General features: G+C 47.1%; 1 protein-coding gene across 1 annotated transcript in view; it reads right to left on the bottom strand.

Annotated features, from left to right (window-relative positions):
• LOC133513104 (adenylate cyclase type 6-like) overlaps window positions 1-18963 on the bottom strand; it is a 66439-nt gene that overhangs the window by 21669 nt on the left and 25807 nt on the right. The window contains exons 4-6 of the mRNA XM_061843490.1: window positions 4774-4923; window positions 2816-2937; window positions 514-625 (exon numbers count right to left, since the gene is read on the bottom strand). Coding sequence (XP_061699474.1) covers window positions 514-625; window positions 2816-2937; window positions 4774-4923 — 384 coding nt within the window. The remainder of the gene's footprint in view (window positions 1-513; window positions 626-2815; window positions 2938-4773; window positions 4924-18963) is intronic.

Genomic DNA, 18963 nt, shown 5'->3' with positions numbered 1-18963 from the left:
GATACGTTGTTAATCCAAACCACCGCAATTTTCTTTAAAAATGTGCTTATGTTTCCATTGAATGAAAGATTCAATTCACATTTGGCACACCTGCGCATTCTCGTGAAATCCAACACCTGGGTCAATTGTGCTTTCCAAAATGCGCAATTTTAACAGCGCTCACATTTAATTTTATCACTTTGTGAAAGATGCGTGCAATGTAGTCATTATACATTACTTACAAACGTTACAAAATGCAATAATAAATATATAAATTGATCATGTTTCGGATGAGTGGTTGTTACAAATATGCAACGGTAATTTTGAAAGATTTCATTGTTTGAAAGGTGCATATAATTTTTAGCAATCCATCAGGGCAAAAATCTAAACTACTGAACAGGACGCTGAGCGTAGTCCCTTCCCCACAACCTTTAAGCGATTATCCAAATCTATTTATTCCTTGACAAAAAAAAACAACAACATATTTTAAAACGAGAAGTCGCAGCGAGGCGCCAAGTGACCGCCGAGCATTACCGAGGCCAGCTTGTCAAAGCGTGCGAAGAGTTCATTGAGCGTCATCACGAGTTCCTGCGCCGTGCATTGGGAGGCCAGGCTGGTGAAACCCTCGATGTCGGCAAACAGAATACTGAGGAGGACACATATTATTATTATTATTTTTATTATTATTTTCTATAATGTTGACGATTATAGCTCACGACGAAATGAAAACAAGCTTCTGCTGGGAAAAAAAAAAGGAAGCTTTCCACACTATTCTGAGGTTTCCAGATGAAAAATGTATGCGACAATATCGGGAAGAGAATTCATATCTGATTCACGTCCACTTGTGCAGTCAATGAAGCCGAATTCAGATTTGATTCCATGCATGTACTGCATCTTCTTTGACTACCAGGATACGTCGGCAAACTTGGCCACGTGGGAGAAACAAATAGCGTGTGCTGGAACTGCAGCAGCTGAGGCAGGGGTCTCAAACATGGGGCCCACGGGACATTTGCGGCCCGCAGGATGAAATTTTTCCGGCCCCTGCCTTAACATGAAAGTATAACGGTAGTGCGGCCCTTGAGTTTTATATGGATGGCACTTTCACAATGTTGTGTGCGGGGCAGACCGATCACGGTGAGGTAGATGGTTATCGGGCGTGTGACATCGACCGGGCTTGATGCAGGCAGACAAATAATTTTCAATGAGAACGTTACACCTGGGTTGCCAAGGAGAGTTTTCTTTCCCCCAGACGTTTAACACACAAGTTGTAAACACCAGCATCCTTCATCTTATCTAGCCATCCATTATCTTTGGCACTTATCCTCACGAGGGTCGCGGGGAGTGCTTGGAGCCTATCCCGGCTGTCAACGGGCAGTTGCCGGGGCACACCGTGAACTGGTTGTATCTCCTTGTGCGCTGCGATTGGCTGGCAACCAGTTCGGGGTGTACCCCGCCTCCTGCCCGTTGACAGCTGGGATAGACTCGAGCACTGCCAACGACCCTCGGAGGGATAAGCGGCAAAGAAAATGGTTGGATGGATTTTTAAAAAAGTTTATAAAATATGATACAACAAGGCGGCACAGTGGATCAATTGGTAAAGCGTCGGTCCCACAGTTCTGAAGACTCAGGTTCAATACCGGCCCCGCCGGGGTTTGAGTTTGCACGTTCTCCCCGTGCCTGCGTGGGTTTCCTCCCACATCTCAAAAACATGCGACATTAATTGAACACTCTAAATTGCCCCTAGGTGCGATTATAAGTGCGACTCTTGTCTGTCTCCACGTGCTCTGTGATTGGCCGGCAACCGGTTCGGGGCGTACCCCGCCTCCTGCCCGTTGACAGCCGGGATGGGCTCCAAGCACTCCCCGCGACCCTTGTGAGGATAAGCGGCAAAGAACAATAAGCTGCATGGCAACATGACAGAATAACATTTCAGGCTGAAGAATCAAAGTTTGTTTCAGATGGTGAATGTGCGCAGCGTGTTGGCTGAGTGCTGTAATTGAATGCGTACCAAGATTCTTCATCTTTGGGGATTATCTTTTCTTGGCTGCCGGTTATTAATTATTCCCTCACTGGCGTTAATTAGGCGAGACCCCATAAAGCCACACTAACCTCCATCTGTGTGTGTGTGTGTGTGTGTGTGTAGACTATGTTGTGACATTATCCATCATATCAGAACACATATCTTACATCACCATGCATGAAATTACCATGAACGGCAATTAAGTCTACATTTTTAATCCATCCATCCATTTTCTTAGCCGCATATCCTCACGAGGGTCACGGGGAGTGCCGGAGGCTGTCCCGGCCGTCAACGGGCAGGAGCTGGGGCACACCCTGAACTGGTCGCCGGCCAATCGCAGGGCACGTAGAGACAGACAGCAGTCGTACTCACAATGTGCGCAGGCACGTGGAGAAGATGCAAACTCCACACAGGGGATCGAACCCGGATCCTCAGAACTGCGAGGTCAACGCTTTACCAGCTGATCCACCGTCCCGCCATATTTTTAATCAATTGAGGAAAATGTACGAAACCACGGCGCCACAATGAGCGTCTGCCTCGCACTTCTGAGGACCTTGAGTTCAAATCCCCGTTGCCTGCGTGTTTTTTTTCCCGGGCACTCCTCCAAAATCCCCAAAACGTGCATTCATTGATGACTCGAAATTTCCCGTAGGTGTGATGATGAGTGTGAACAGTTGTTTGTTTTCTATGTGCCCTGCGATTGGCTCGCTACCGGTGTGTGTGTGTGTGTGTGCGCCGCCTCCTACCTGAAGATAGCCTTGTGAGGATAAGCGGTTCGTAAAATGGATGGATGTAAATAAAACACTGCAGACTGACCTGACATTGTCGTGTTTCTGGATATAGATCTTATGAAACATCATGTCTTCCTTCTTGGCGTTGATGTCAGCTTTCATCTCCATGGCAACGTGCCTTGGCAGCACTGACAGCAACAGACGCTCCTGAGAGGCACGCAAAAAATTGAAACCAAATCCAGATTGCATCAATATCCAGCGATCGATGGCCGATAGGCGTGCTCGACGGGACGGACACGGGCGACAAGGGCTCGATCGTCAACACGGCGCTGTTTCGTGCTCCCATTACGGGAACTGGGCCACGGACAAAAGACGGAGAAATGTTTTGAATTTGACGTTTGCAGCAAAGGCGAGACGGAGAAGAGTCGGGGCAACAGCGAGCGACGCCAGGGTGGGGACGCAAGTGACGTAATGTGACCCGAATCGGAGCTGCGCAGCTTCTCTTTCGTGCGACACGAGGCTTTAACCTTGTCGGATACGGGACGGTTGTTTTGTATTTACAGTAGCTTATCTTTTAAACGCAATTTCATCTGCTGAGTCGACAGTTACTCTCCCGTGTTCTGGGCTATGTTTTACTGCGGTCTACATACGAGCTGTAAACTGAACTCGTGTAGAGTTCAGTCTTCAGAATTGTTTTATTGTATGTGAAACTGCAGTAAAAGCTTAAAGCCTGATACAGTGAAGAAAATAAGTATTTGAACACCCTGCTATATTGCAAGTTCTCCCACATAGAAATCATGGAGTCATGTGTGAGGTCGTTAGCTGCCACCCCATACGATCAGTAAGACTCAAGTCAAAGAGCTGTCCAAAGTCACCAGAGACAAAATTATACAACTCCACACGGCTGGAAAGGGCTACGGAGAAATTGCCAAGCAGCTCAGTGGAAAAAGGTCCACTGTTGGAGCAATCGTTAGAAAATGGAAGAAGCTAAACATGACGGTCAGTCTCAATCGGAGTGGAGCCCCATGCAATATACCACCTCGTGGGGTCTCAATAACGCTTAGAATCGGTCCAGGACTACACGACAGGACTTGGTCAATGACCTGAAAAGAGCCTGGACCGCCGTTTCCAAGGCAACTGTTGGTAATCCAACATAAGACGTCATGGTTTGAAATCATGCACGGCACGGAAGGCTCCCCTGCTTAAACCAGCACATGTCAAGGCCCGTCTTAAGTTTGCCAATGACCATATGGATCATACGGAGGAGTCACGGGAGAAAGTGTTGTGGTCAGCTGAGATCAAAATGGAACTTTTTGGTCATAATGACCGCAGCCATGTATTGTGAGATTTTGGGGAACAACCTCTTTCCCTCAGTCAGAGCATTGACGATGGGTCGGGGCTGCCGGGTCTTTCAACACGACAATGACCCAAAACATACAGCCAGGAAAACCAAGGACTGGCTCCGTAAGAAGCATATCAAGGTTCTGGCGTGGCCTAGCCAGTCTCCAGACCTAAACCCGATAGAAAATCTTTTGAGGGAGCTGAAACTCTGGATTTCTCAGCGACAGCCAAGAAACATGTCTGATCTAGAGAAGATCTGTGTGGGGGAGTGGGCCAAAATCCCTCCTGCAGTGTTTGCAAACCTGGTGAACAACATCAGGAAACGTTTGACCTCTGTAATTGCAAACAAAGGGTACTGCACCAAATATTAACATTGTTTTTCGCTGGTGTTTAAACACTTATTTGCAGCTGTATCCCACAAATAAATCATGAAAAAATAATATATTGTGATTTCTGGACTTGTCTTTTTAGATTATCTCCTTCACAGTGGACATGCACCTCCGATGAAAATTTCAGACCCCTCCATCACTTCTAAGTGGGAGAACTTGCAATATAGCAGGGTGTTCAAATACTTATTTTCTTCCCTGTATGTACAGTATGACTAAGGATTTCTGTGCATCTTCCCGCTTCATGTAAGAATGTTAAACCAGAAAAAAAAAAAAAATACAATAAAATTGTAGCCAACATCGAAACACACCGTACCTGTTGCTGATTCTCCCTTTGGAGATGTAGTCTGGCTTGGATGTAGCCTCTGGTCTCCTGGAAGGCTTGCCTCTGAGAGACCTCAGCAGGGTAGTGAGTGCAGATGCCAATGATGTTGGTGCACAGGAAAATAAGGACATTCGCGCTCACCTAAAAAAAAAAAAAAAAAAGAAATACAGTTTTCTAAGACGCATCTCGGAGAATTCAAAACATTGCTGAAATCGACCAAAACAGTCACGCGCACAATCACACCTATGGGCAATTTAGAGTGTCCTATTAATACCGGGATACGTCGCATGTTTTTGGGACGTGGGAGGGAACCGGAGTGCCCGGAGAAAACCCACAAAGGCGGGGCCTGGATTTGAACCCCGGCCATCAGAACCGTGAGGCCAAAGATCTAACCACTTGCAGGATTATCCATCCATTCATCCATTTTCTTAGCCGCTTATCCTCACGAGGGTCGTAGGATTGTTGGAGCCTATCCCAGCTGTCAACGGCCAGGAGGCGGGGTACACCCTGAACTGGTTGCCAGCCAATCGCAGGGCACATCCAGACAAACAGACGTACTCACAATCACACCTATGCGCAATTTAGAGTGTCCAATTAATGTTGCATGTTTTTGGAATGTGTGAGGAAAGGGGAGTGCCCGGAAAAAACCCTCGCAGGCACGGGGAGAACATGCAAAATCCACACAGGCAGTTCTGGGATTGAACCCGGGACCTCAGAACTGTGAGGCCAACGCTTTCCACCTATCAGGATTATTATGATTTTTATTAATTGTAATACATTGATATATATTAATTGTTTTTTTTTTTGTTTTGTTTTAATGTGCTTCCTGGTTTTAAATCGGCTTTGCAAATGTGAATCTGTTCATTTTTTTTTTAAATAATTTTTTCAATATTTCAATGGCTAACGCTCTGGATGCAGCAATTTATCAAACAGATGTCAGTTTACGTAAAATTATAAAAAAACAAACTTTTGTAAAACTGATTGTTTGTGGTCCATTGATATGAAACAATATGCGTTCTACTTTTTGTGCGGAATTAGTTTAATTACATGGAAAACTGATTAGTGGGTCAGAAACTGTCAAAATATGGTTTCCGCATGGAATAAATGATGGTGGCAAGAGAACAAGATAGATTGGATATTTGTCTTGTGAAATATGACGCGGCCTGGGACTCGGGTTCCCACTGAATCATGGGAATTGCGGATGACCCGCCACTTCCTTTAAAGATCAGAGTGAACGTGACAGTCCTCATTTAACAGGCTACATTATTTTTCTTTGGGGTGGGGGGTGGGGGCAGAGTGGAGAAAATACATCCTGCATCTAATATTCATAAGAAGACCTGGACTGGATCATGTCAACTGGAAGTAAAAACAAAACCACGACGCCGCTCTCGCTCTCTCTCGTGTGAGATCAATTTCTCTTTCGCGAGAGGTTCCGAAATGGTACGGAGAGGAAGTTTCACACTGACATCTCCTGGGGAGAGACGGAAATACACAAAGGCCAAAAATAATGCACGTGAAGACCAAAACACGTGCAATATGATAACTGAATTTGTAAATATATGTAGCATAATCGAGAGCACTTGATTCAAAGATAGATTAAGGTCAATGGATATGTCGATTTGAGAAAGGGGATTGATAATTTCAGACATGGAACCATCCATTCATTTTCTATGCCGCTTATCCTCATGAGGGTCACAGGGAATGTTGGAGCCTATCCCAGCTGTCAAGGGGCAGGAGGCGGGGTACACCCTGAACTGGTTGCCAGCCCATCGCACGGCAGATCGAGACAAACAGCCGCACTCACAATCACACCTAGGGGCAATTTAGAGTGTCCGAGTAAATGTTGCATGTTTTTGGGATGTGGGAGGAAACCGGAGTGACCGGAGGAAACCCACGCAGGCACAGGGAGAAAATGCAAATGCCACATGGCCGGGTCCGGGATTGAACCCGGGACCTCAGAACTGTGAGGCCAACACTTTACCAGCTGATCCACTGTGCCACCCTGAACAGAAAATTCAAACTGTAAATATATTTGTAATTAATATTTATTACCACAATGGACCTTTCCGACCTGTCAATCACTCGAACAATAATAGCCAATCAGATAGCCGCACTGTCTTGACACGCCCCTGCCGCCATGTTGTCCCACAAACATTACTGGTTGTCAGTAGCGTGCGCTTGGAAAAGTTAACGTTACGAAGAAAATGGTCCTCAGATGCGCGTGGGGAACGTGCAATACTGATGAAAGATCTCCGCCTAACAGTTGACGAAGTGTCTACGATGGATTAAGGCTCGCGGAAGATCATACGTACAACTAAATGTGGACAATATCAAGAAACACAAGGCTGTATGTTCGAAGGCAAGTGAGGGAGAAGTAACTTCTCTGAGTTTGATTGAATTATTATCAGTGCTTTATGTATTGCAGGAGAACAACTTTCATTTTGTTAGCGTATGGCTGACCTGCTGAATGAAGTGTGTCATGTTTTATGCCGAAGAGTCGGGCTCGCGATACGTAAATGCGCCATGTCGTGCAAGAGAAATGTCTATTTGCCTATTTGCATCACATCGGACTTTTAAGACACGGCACTTGGTTCGATTACGAGCCAAGCCAATAGAATACGACCCACTCACTTCTAAAGACTACAATGATATCACTCGTGATCTTTCCAAGTAAAAAGTACTCACCCTGCTTTACATGCGCAGTACGACTCCACTATTTTATCCTGTTAGATTTCAATATGAAGTTTGTCAGGCGTCAAACCTTTTTTTTTTTGCATCGATCGCCAACGTTTCGCTTTAACTCTGACATTGCGTCCTGCTCCGTCCGAAATGTTAATTCCGTGTACATATTCCTTGCGTGCAATACTTGAGACCTCTCCGTAGAACCCTCTTGGACAACTCTGGCGCATTTGGCAAAAAAAAAAAAAAAAAACATGCCGCAATGTTACCAAGAATACGTGATAGAGAATCCACTTCATACCTGTTCTGTTCAGTCGCCATTTTGGAAGATTGTGGGACATGGCAACTGTAGCTAAGGTGGGCGGAGCTGAAGATCGCCAGTCGGAAAGGTCCGTTACCGAAAAAAATAAAAAAATGAATGATAAGAGGAATAATGGAGAGAAAAAAGTTGACCCAAGATAGCAGGTGAATTGAGAAGGACAAGGGGGTAAAAAAATAGAACTTAACGAACAAAGTTTAAGACAGATATCGAAGGAAGGAAGGAAACGAGTGGCAACAAGCGGGACGAGGAAGGAACAAGACAGCAAAAGAAGCATGCGAGTGAGTGATATCTGCAGAGGACAGATTTAGGCCGCGGTGACAAGAGGCAGATGGCCCCGGGCGCTCACTTCTGTTTACGTTTCACTCACTATCCAAGCGAAAACCAGCCCGGAGACCGAAAACGCTGTATCGTGTTTCTCTGCAGGTAAGGTGGTGTAAAAATGTCCAGGTAGTGACTTCCCAAAAAAATAAAAATCTAATGTTTTCCTTTCCATCTGCTCAGAGCGACTTGATGCGATGAGATTCACACCACGCTTATCGCCCCCCCCCGTGCCCGAGCGCAGACGCTGCTGCTAATTGCTTGCTTTTCTCGAGAGGGTGACGGCTTGCGGCTTTGCAGAGTACACAGGAAGCGCCCCGTGTTTACGCAGCGGCGCTCCACCTCTTCAGGAGCTTAGCAGCGTTTACCTGCTACTTGTCTTTGCTACCCGTGCGTGTCCCGCGCACCTGCTCGTGTCCTTCCTTTTTTATTTCGCAAAGGCGGGAATAAAGCGGGGGATTCTACGGCGTGCTCTGTGACACAATTCCCCGACGAGAAAGCGGACTTTGTTTCCGCGGCCGGCTGACCGGTCAGCGCGGGACCGCGGCCTAATCCCTGGAGATCAAAATGGCGTTATGTAAGAGCTGCTCTCATCTAGACGGGCAGCATCGGAGCAGCGTGCTATTAAAAACGTGTCTTTTTACACAAAAATCCTCCGTCAACTCGGGCGGGACGCACAGGCAAGGCTTAATCAATAAATTATGAACTCAAATATCACGCCTTAAAACTTGAACTACATGATCGTGGACCATATTCTTCTATCGTTGCTTCAACTGGTTCGAGCCTGGACTTGAAGGTAAATGATGTGAAACTACCGTAATTCCCGGCCTACGGAGCGCACCTGGTTACAAGCCTCACCGGGTACATTTGTAAAGGAAATACCATTTGGTACCTACATACGCCGCACCTGTGTAGAACCCGCAAGTGCTCACATTGAAAGACAAGATGTTTACAAAAAAAGACAGTATACACAAGAGTTTAACGCTAGTGCTAAAGCTAGTGCTAATGGTAGCGCCGCGCTAGCTCTAACAGGGCCAGTTAAAATAAAACTTACCGGTAAATATCGCTGAGACACGCCAGTAACACAGCGCTAACAGGGCCGATAAAAGTCACTTCCTCGGCACATATATTCCACCAGTCTCATTCTTACCTTTCCCGCTCGAGTGACCCCCCCCCCCCCCTACGGCCATTAGAAAAAAAATCCACAAATTAGCCGCATCGTGGGATAAACTGCAGGGTTGAAACCGTGTGAAAAATGTCGCGGCTTGTAGGCCGGATATTACGGTATATTGGCACCATAGGCAAGTCAAACTAATTTTTGACACGGGCGAGATTGTACCGATGGTTTATTGTTCACGTTACTCTAAATAGAGGAAAGAGGTTTAAAAATGTTTGCACTCAATCTTCATTCAATCGATTCAATTTATTCAAATTTTGATCCAGATTTGCGCAACAATCGCACAAGATTCGCCTTTGTGGGCCACAAAAAAAAATGATGTGGAGTGCCCAATCTGGCCCCTGGACCTTGAGTTTGACACCTGTGATGTCAAATTTGTCACATTTGACTCGAGGGCCCTCTCTCTGATGGAGGGTCTAAATGTCCGAACCGGACTAGCTTCCATGACTACCCAATTCAGAGTTCATCTAAAGAAGCACGTTCACACGGCCCGGCAATAAACGCTGTTCATATGTACATACAAAAAAATCATCCAGAAGAATGTAGGTTAATACGTTAAATGCCTTGCTGTTCAAATAAATCCCTTTTTGATCAAAGTCTCTCTGGAGCAGACATCCTCATAAGGTCTGTTGGGGGGGGGGGGATCCCCAAAGTCAAACTTCATAATTGAGGAGGAGCAATGCGGTTTTCATCCGAGCTGTGGGAAAGTGGACCAGTTCCACAACCTCAGTGAGGTTCTGGACGGTGCACTTAACCAGTCTATGTGTTTGGGTTTTTGATCCGAGAGGTCTTGTGAGAAGCGTTCCGCGAGTATGGGGTATCGGAATACGTAATACAGGCGGTCCGGTCCCTATCCAACCATAATTCCATCTGGTTTGGTACAATCAGTATTACATCCGTGCTTTTTGCAGATGATGTGGCGGCGTCGGCTTCATCAAGTCACGGCCTTCAGCTCGAAGCCGAGTGTGAAGCGATTTGGACGCGAATCGGCGCCTCCAAGTTTGGGGCTAAGTTCCTCACTCTGAAAACGGGGACTTCCTCTTTCCAGGTAAGGAAAGCGATCCTGCCCCAAGTGGAGGACTTCAAGTACCTTGAGGTCTAGTTAACGAGTGAGGGAAGAACGGAGGAGAAGACTGACATGCGGAACGGCGCAGCGGCTGCAGCAATGCGCTGACGCCGCATCGGTCCGTCATGGCGAAGAAGGAGCTGAGCCAAAACGACAACCTCTCGGCTTTACCACTTGATTTCGGTTCCCACCCTCACCTGCGGTCTCCGTGGCTCGGGACTGAAAGAACGAGATCGCAGATGCGAGTGGCCAAAATGAGTTTTCCCCACAGGGTTTCCAGTAAACGCGCACTATAAATTGAATTTTAATCATGATTACGATTTTGGCTGCCGTGATTAAATGAGCCTGTGCCTCGATATTTTTTTTAAGCGTTTAAAACGCAGTCGCTCGTGCATGTGAAAAAGTGCTTCATATTCCACTGCGCCACAGCATAACCTTTTCAGCATAAAAGAGGAACAGATGCCTTTTCCGCTTTGTCCTAAAAGGGGCAGAAATGTTTTTAAAAAGCCAGCCGCCAGGGGGCGAATGTTTGGTCAGGCCTCCATCCATCCGACGGAGTGGCTGGGACGAGTGACGTGTGGGCTTCCCCGCTCAGGCCGCTGTTCCCGTGGCCCGACCCCGAATAAGACGAATAAAATGGAAGGACGGATTGACAATACAGCTGCAGGATGTACACTTTGCGTCGAGTACAATACTTCCTTTCATTTCCATCTGCAAGGATAAATCAGTCACAGGGTTTATCTTAAGAGACCTGTTTTACATCTTGCATGTTTCGCATCTTGTACTCTTCTAGCAGAGTTTTTAAAGGACTCTCTTGGATGAGCTAAAGAGGTGTGATGCGGATTTTAAATGCAACTCTCACGCGTATCTTTCGCAGTCCTTTGTGAGGTTCTGCACGGTGTTGGATCGAGAATCACACCCACGAAAACTGTGAATTATCATGGGGGGGCCGCACAGCTTTTCACTTAGCAACTATCGCCCACATTCCACAGCTTTCCTCTAAAGACCTGCTGCCACCCCACCTGGGTTCGGGGCCGGTGCAGGAAAAGGAACCATCCGACGAGAAAAGGGCAGCGATGACTTGGACGGGATAGATTAGAGCAGCATTCCTCTCTCGTAACATACTGGATGCTTAGAAACGTTTGGAGTCATTCAACAACTCAACAACAACCTCTTTCCTTCAGTCAGAGCACTGAAGATGGGTCGTGGCTGGGTCTTTCAACACGACAATGACCCGAAGCACACAGCCAGGAAAACCAAGGACTGGCTCCGTAAGAAGCATATCAAGGTTCTGGCGTGGCCGAGCCGGTCTCCAGACCTAAACCCAATTGAAAATCTTTGGAGGGAGCTGAAACTCCCGTGTTTCTCAGCGACAGCCCAGAAACCTGTCTGATCTCGAGAAGATCTGTGTGGGGGAGTGGGCCAAAATCCCTCCTGCAGTGTGTGCAAACCTGGTGAACAACTACGGGAAACGTTTGACCTCTGTACTTGCAAACAAAGGAAACTGCAGCAAATATTAACATTGGTTTTCCCAGGTGTTCAAATACTTATTTGCAGCTGTATCACACAAATAACTCATTAAAAAAAAAATCATACATTGGATTTTTCTTTTTCGATTATCTCTCTCAGGTGAAAATTGCAGACCCCTCCATGATTTCGAAGTGGGAGAACTCGCAATATAGCAGGGTGTCCAGATACTTATTTCCTTCACAGTATTGGAAATACCTCTGTTCTTAGGACTAGCAAATGAGCCTACAAGCATTTGTACGAACTTGGCATGTTCACCGATGTCAGGGACACAAAATCACAGCAGCTTGCAATATAGCAGGGTGTTCAAATACTTATTTTCTTCACTGTAACAGCTTATTACTTATCCGTGGAAGAAAGAAAAATGTGCTCACCCTTTTGTTCCCCTTTGTTGAATCAAAACAACCATTTTCAAATAATTTGAGTGGGGATTTACACTTCATGGTTCATGTGTATATATCCATCCATCCATTTTCTTAGCCGCTTATCCTCACAAGGGTCACAAAATGGATTTGTGTATATATAGCCATTCATCTATTTCCTTAGATGCTTATCCTCACGAGGGTCATGGAGAGTGCTGGAGCCTATCCCAGCTGTCAACGGACACCCTGAACTGGTTGCCGGCCAATCGCAGGGCACGTAGAGACAAACAGCTGCCCTCACAATCACGCCTAGGGGCAATTTAGACGGTCCAATTAATGTTGCGTGTTTTCGGGATGTGGGAGGAAACCGGAGTGCCCACCCGGAGAAAACCCACGCAGGCACGGGGAGAACATGCAAACTCCACCCAGGCGGGTCCGGGATCAGGCAATTAACAGTTTTGGTCGTCGTGTATGGTGTTGTCTGAGAACCTCAACACAGCTGAAGATACACAAAGATTTTAATCTCAAACTCTGCCGCAAAACCGAAGAACAGGAGACACTTCTGGATACGATGCTTCCCGAGTCTACCTACAGGTTGCACAAGCCGAGAGCGGGCGATGGAAAAATAGCGATGTTCTAAAAAAAAAAAAAAAAAAAAAATGACTTTCTTTGGAAAATATACTTCTTGCCTTCTGGAGAACCCACTTTCATCCACAAAATGATGTCGGGTCAGACATTTTTCCTTTCGTTTGCGGTTGTTTCCATGTTCATCAGTCTTGTGCGGTTCTTTGATCGGTTACATTCTGTTCCGCGTCACTATTCTCGGCGACCAGGCCTTATCTGAACTTGATTCCTTGGATTACGAAATAAATGAGAAGCTAACGAAAAGATAAAGAAGTTTTGAAAGCATTTTAACATGTGAAGTCCGACACACGTTTTTGTGCCAGACAATCTTAAATCTCGTAAAATTATGTTTTAAGTGCGTCCTTGGGCTTGGGTTGTGTTAAACTGCACCTTTCACCCCACAATCTCAAAAACCATAAAGAGGGTTTCCACTGGTTTGCACTAACAATGTATCCAATCGGTCATGTAACATGTCCTGTATTTTGACAATGTGATGTTAAATCCTCTCTCATTTAATAGTGTTTTGAGAAAATTTTTATGGATAATTACGAATTTTCAGGGGCGCTTCCATTTTCGCGAGTCACATGATCTACGTGATGTGACGTGTTACGTGCGGTTCCAAACACTTAATTACATGGGACACCATTTATGTCCAGCGCTGATTTCTCAGATTTATCCTCATCTGATGAAGAAATATCAGTATCGGTTGATCGGGAAGACGGAGGAATAGTGTAATTAATGTTGAATAGATGATTGGTCGGATGGTTCTTCGGGCGGAATGACGCTGAGTCTGACAACTTGGGAAAAGGGCACATAAGTGCGTAAACAAAGGCCCCCGGAGCTCCGGGCCGGCACCTGCGGCTGGTTCTTCTGATGGGAATGACGCGGAATCTGACAAGCAAGCCGAGCTTTGGCGTCCGGCGAGCGAGCTCCGGCGGCGGCCGCGAGCCGAGGTTCCAGGCGCCGGTAGGCCGTTAGCCCCGGACGTCGAAGCTAGGCTAAAGGCCTCCGCCGCCACCGAAGACGGGCCGCGAGCCGAGCTTCGACTTTCGGGGAGGCCTTTAGCCGAGGGCTAACGAAGCGGACGGCGGCGGGCGGCGAGCCGAACTTCCGGGCGGCGGAGGCTGATAGACACGGACGCCGAAGTGAGGCTAAAGGCCTCCGCCGCCACCGAAGACGGGCCGCGAGCCGAGCTTCGACTTTCGGGGAGGCCTTTAGCCGAGGGCTAACGAAGCGGACGGCGGCGGGCGGCGAGCCGAACTTCCGGGCGGCGGAGGCTGATAGACGCGGACGCCGAAGTGAGGCTGAAGGCCTCCACCACCACCGAAGCTCGGCTAAAGGCCTCCGCCGCCTGAAAGCGCGGCTCACGGCCCGCCGCCGGAGCTCGCTTGTCAGGCTCCGCGTCAAGCACTGGATTTCTCCGATAAGGAAAAACATGTTGCATAAAATATATATTTTTTTCGTCCTTTTGTCCTTAATGTGCAAACAAGAACAATAGTGAAACCACTGTTCACTCCGCACTCCTCACTGCTCTGGCTTAACACAAACTGTGTTTAATCTCTTCTTTTATTACAAAACAAAATAAATGACATATAATGGCAGTGCGATTGTACAGGGGTTTAACGAGAGCATGAGGAAAATATTCATTTTCCTAGCAATCCATTTTCACAATTATGCGTTGTGTTACAGAAGAACATAGTGCATTCGCTTCTATTCACGCAGTGTCCCTGAACACACCTCACGTTCTCACGCAGCTGCGACTTGTCCGAACGGCGTCTGTGGCCGCGCCAAATCGGTTGCCAAATACACGACAGCGTTTATCTGCTGATACATGAAGGCTCATGTACAGCAAGGTGTTCAGACATGTTTTTGTTTTTTCTTCCTGGAAGTCCCAAATAAAACCTGTCACTCTTGAATGAAAATGAACTTTTGTCTGAAAACCGTTCTCCATGACGCTCATCAGGGAGAAACGAACGAAATTCGGTTCACATTCGCACAAATGATGAACTCGTCTGTGAACTTTCGTTTCAGCACTGCTTCCCGATGTCGTATTTTGTATGCAAGTGGGTTCCCCGGACGGCAACATGTATTTTCCAAAGCAAGTTTTTATCTCTTTCTTTATTTTTAATGCCAACGGTCCCACCTCCAAAAACTTTCGTGTAACATCGACACCAACTCTGAAGTCTGCCCGCGGTGATCACAGCAGACTTTGAGCTCAGCAGAGGAATAGAAACTCGATTTGTGTGACGTCCGATGTCAAGATGATCGGAGCACACCGCAAAAAGTGCATTAAAAATGCTCAATTTTATGTGTGGGGTCTGGCTCGATTTCACGACCGCACACTTGAGCCTGTTCATTCGTTCTCCATAAACAAAAGACATTCGCAGGAAACGAAATGAATTTCTGAATGAATGAACCCAACCCAAATGTGACACCACTGCAGTGTGTAGCGATTTCAAATCATCAATCCATCCATCCATTTTCTTAGCCGCTTATCCTCACGAGGGTCGCGGGGAGTGCTGGAGCCTATCCCAGCTGTCAACGGACAGGAGGCGGGGTACACCCTGAACTGGTCGCCGGCCAGTCGCAGGGCACATAGAGACAAACAGCCGCACTCACAATCACACCTCGGGGCAATTTAGAGTGCTCAATTAATGTCGCGTGTTTTTGGGATGTGAGAGGAAACCGGACAGTCCGGGGAAAACCCAAGTAGGCACGGGGAGAACATGCAAACTCTACACAGGCGGGATTGAACCCAGGACCTCAGAACTGTGAGGCCAACGCTTCCCAGATGAATCACCGTGTCGCCTCAAATCAATAATTCTGAAATCATATATCATAGCATAAACAGAGCTTTTATTGGACGAGAAATCCCCGTTTATGAACTGCATCAGCCCTGGCCTTCATCCTTTGATGCCACACAACTGTAAAATACATGATCGTATTCAAATATTTTCAGCATTTACTCTAAGCCAGTGCTCCCCATCCTTTGTTCCACCACAGACCGGTTCATGCTAGTACAGCCAGGGACTGGCGGCTATTTATTGACGTGGTGCGTGTGCCTTGATATCGTGCTATGTAGTGAAAGCAGGGAGCGGGTGGAGGAACAATTAGAAAGATGGAGGCATGGACTGGAAAGGAGAGGAATGAAGATTAGCCCAAGTAAAACAGAATATATGGGTGTAAATGAGAGGGGCAGAGGAGGAAGAGTGAAGCTCCAGGGAGAAGAGCTAGCGAGGGTGGACGACTTCAAATACTCGGGGTCAACAATGCAGAGCAACGGAGAGTGTGGTAGGGAAGTGAAGAAACTGGTCCAAGCGGGGGTGGAACAGTTGGCGGAAGGTGTCTGGTGTTTTATGTGACAGAAGAGTCTCCGCTAGGATGAAGGGCAAAGGCTATAAAACAGTGGTCAGGCCGGCCTTGATGTACGGATTAGAGACGGTGGCACTGAAGAAACGACAGGAAGTAGAATTGGAGGTGGCAGAAACGAAGATGTTGAGGTTCTCGCTCGGAGTGAGCAGGTTGGATAGGATTAGAAATGAGCTCATTGGAGGGACAGACAAAGTTAGATGTTTTGGAGACAAGGTTCGAAAGAAGAGAATCCGCTGGTTTGGACATGTCCAGAGGCGAGAGAGTGAGTATATTGGTAGGAGGGTGCTGAGGATGGAGCTGCCAGGCAAGAACAGCGAGAGGAAGACCAAAGAGAACGTTGATGGATGTCGTGAGGGAAGACACGAGGACATTTGGGGCTGGAGAGGAAGATGAAGGAGATTGTCCTAAACCTAAATCCTAAAATGGACAAAGATGACACGCTGTGGCGACCCTTAACGGGACAAGCCGAAAGGAAAAGAAGAAGTGTGCCAGATAGAGCTTCCCAATCAGATTTTTCTTTTATTTCGGGGGGCGTGGGGGGTAAGCCACCATAGCATTATCAACGCAACAACAGTGGACAAAATCACAGGGATTGATTCTTTGCGTGTGACCGCAGAGAGGAGAAATACTTAAATGTCCAAGGCAGCAAAAGTGTAAAAAAAATGGTTCATCAGATTATGTTCAATATTGTGTTAAGGTCCTTTGGAGGCTCCTCTCCAAAATCCCACCTCATCAAAAGAAAAGAAAAAAAAAGAAAAAAGGTGAGCCGACTGCAGCGAAGCCTGTACCATGCTGGTGTGAAATCAGCGTCGGTTAGCGGTCCTGGACTTTGACCTTTCATAAACACAATAGAGAGCAGCACAGAGCTGCAAACATTTGCTCCAGCGGGAACGAGCTCAGCGCTGCTTGATTTCAGCTGGGAACCGTCACAGACTGCGAGGAAATACGATTCATGCTTGATACGTGAAAATGTGCGAAGGGAACAGAATTGCAATTTTGTTACCGGGCTCTTTACCATCCAGAACTTTTTCAAACAAACATCTGGGTTGGATCGGGCTACGTACAACAAACAAACGCTAGTAGCCCGAACACGCCGATGGTGCGCCAAGTGAGGGTTGAGCGGGTTGTCGCTTATCTTTACTTTTCGAGGTGACTTTATGCGATATCCTTTCATTTCATTGATTGCATTCCCCGTCGCCTCCCGTGCGCACTTTTGCGCAATATCGCGTGATCCTTTGCGAGAAAGTGCGTGCGCCGTGCCAAGCAGCTGCTGGGTTTGTGTACTCAGCCCGGGCCTTCCTGTCAACACGCGGCGGTCGCGGGCCTTATCACAAATGACCAGAACCGCACTGGATAACGAGACAAGCCCCGCCTTTGGCCTGACTCGGCAGCGACAGGCGGTCTACGTGCGCTTCAGCTGCAAAAAGTTGAAAGAGGAAAGAAAAACACAAGGCAATATTTTCTCCCATGAAATTTCCCGCATGACAACAATCAGTCAAATGACTAAATTGTAACTGAAATTCCACCGCTTGGCTGGTTCGTCAATATTTTATCATTCTGATAATCATTGACGCATTGATTATCAAGTGGCCGAGGAAAATACGCTTCACAGAAAGGCTCCAACATACTCTACAGTGGTCCTGCACCAAGTTTTCAAATAGAGCATTGTTCTTCTTTTTTTCTTTCGGCTTGTCCCGTTACGGGTCGCCACAGAGTGTCGTCCTTTTCCATCTGAGCCTGTCTTGTGCATCTTCCCCTCTAACCCCAACCGCCCTCATGTCTTCCCTCACGACATCCATCAACGTTCTCTTTGGTCTTCCTCTCGCTGTTCTTGCCTGGCAGCTCCAACCTCAGCACCCTTCTACCAATATCCTCACTCTCGCGCCTCTGGACATGTCCAAACCATCGAAGTCTGCTCTCTCGAATCTTGTCTCCAAAACATCCAGCTTTGGCTGTCCCTCTAATGAGCTCGTTTCTAATCCTACCCAACCCGGTCACTCCGAGCGAGAACCTCAACATCTTCATTTCTGCGACTTCCAGTTCTGCTTCCTGTTGTTTCTTCAGTGCCACCGTCTCAAATCCGTACATCATGGCCGCCCTCACCACTGTTTTATAAACTTTGCCCTTCATCCTGGGGGACACTCTTCTGTCACATAGAACACCAGACACCTTCCGCCAACTGTTCCACCCCGTTTGGACCCGTTTCTTCACGTCCTTACCACACTCTCCACTGCTCTGGGTTGTTGACCCCAAATATTTGAAGTCGTCCACCCTCTCTGGGGCCTCACTCTTCCCCTTGACCCCTCTCAGATATATTCTATTTTATTTCAGCTAATCTTCATTCCTCTCCTTTCCAGTGCGTGCCTCCATCTTTCTAATTGTTCCTCCGCCTGTTTCCTGCTTTCACTGCAGATCACAATATCATCTGCAAACAAGGAGATTCCAGTCTAACCTCATCTGTCAGCCTATCCATTACCACAGCAAACGGGAAGGGGCTCAGAGCTGATCCATGATGCAGTCCCACCTCCACCTTAAATTCTTCTGTCACATCTCACCACTGTTTTATAAACTTTGCCCTTCATCATAGCAGAGACTCTCCAGTCAGGATGCTAGCATCCATCCATCCATCCATCCATCCATTCATTTTCCGAGACACTCATCCTCGCGAGGGCCACGTGAGTGCTGGAGCCTAACCGAGCTAACTTCGGGCATACAATGCTGTGATAAATTCTCA

The sequence above is a fragment of the Syngnathoides biaculeatus genome, chromosome 2 (genome assembly GCF_019802595.1).
Source record: "Syngnathoides biaculeatus isolate LvHL_M chromosome 2, ASM1980259v1, whole genome shotgun sequence".
Taxonomy (NCBI): Eukaryota; Metazoa; Chordata; class Actinopteri; order Syngnathiformes; family Syngnathidae; genus Syngnathoides; species Syngnathoides biaculeatus.
This window is presented reverse-complemented; position numbering and strand designations above follow the sequence as displayed.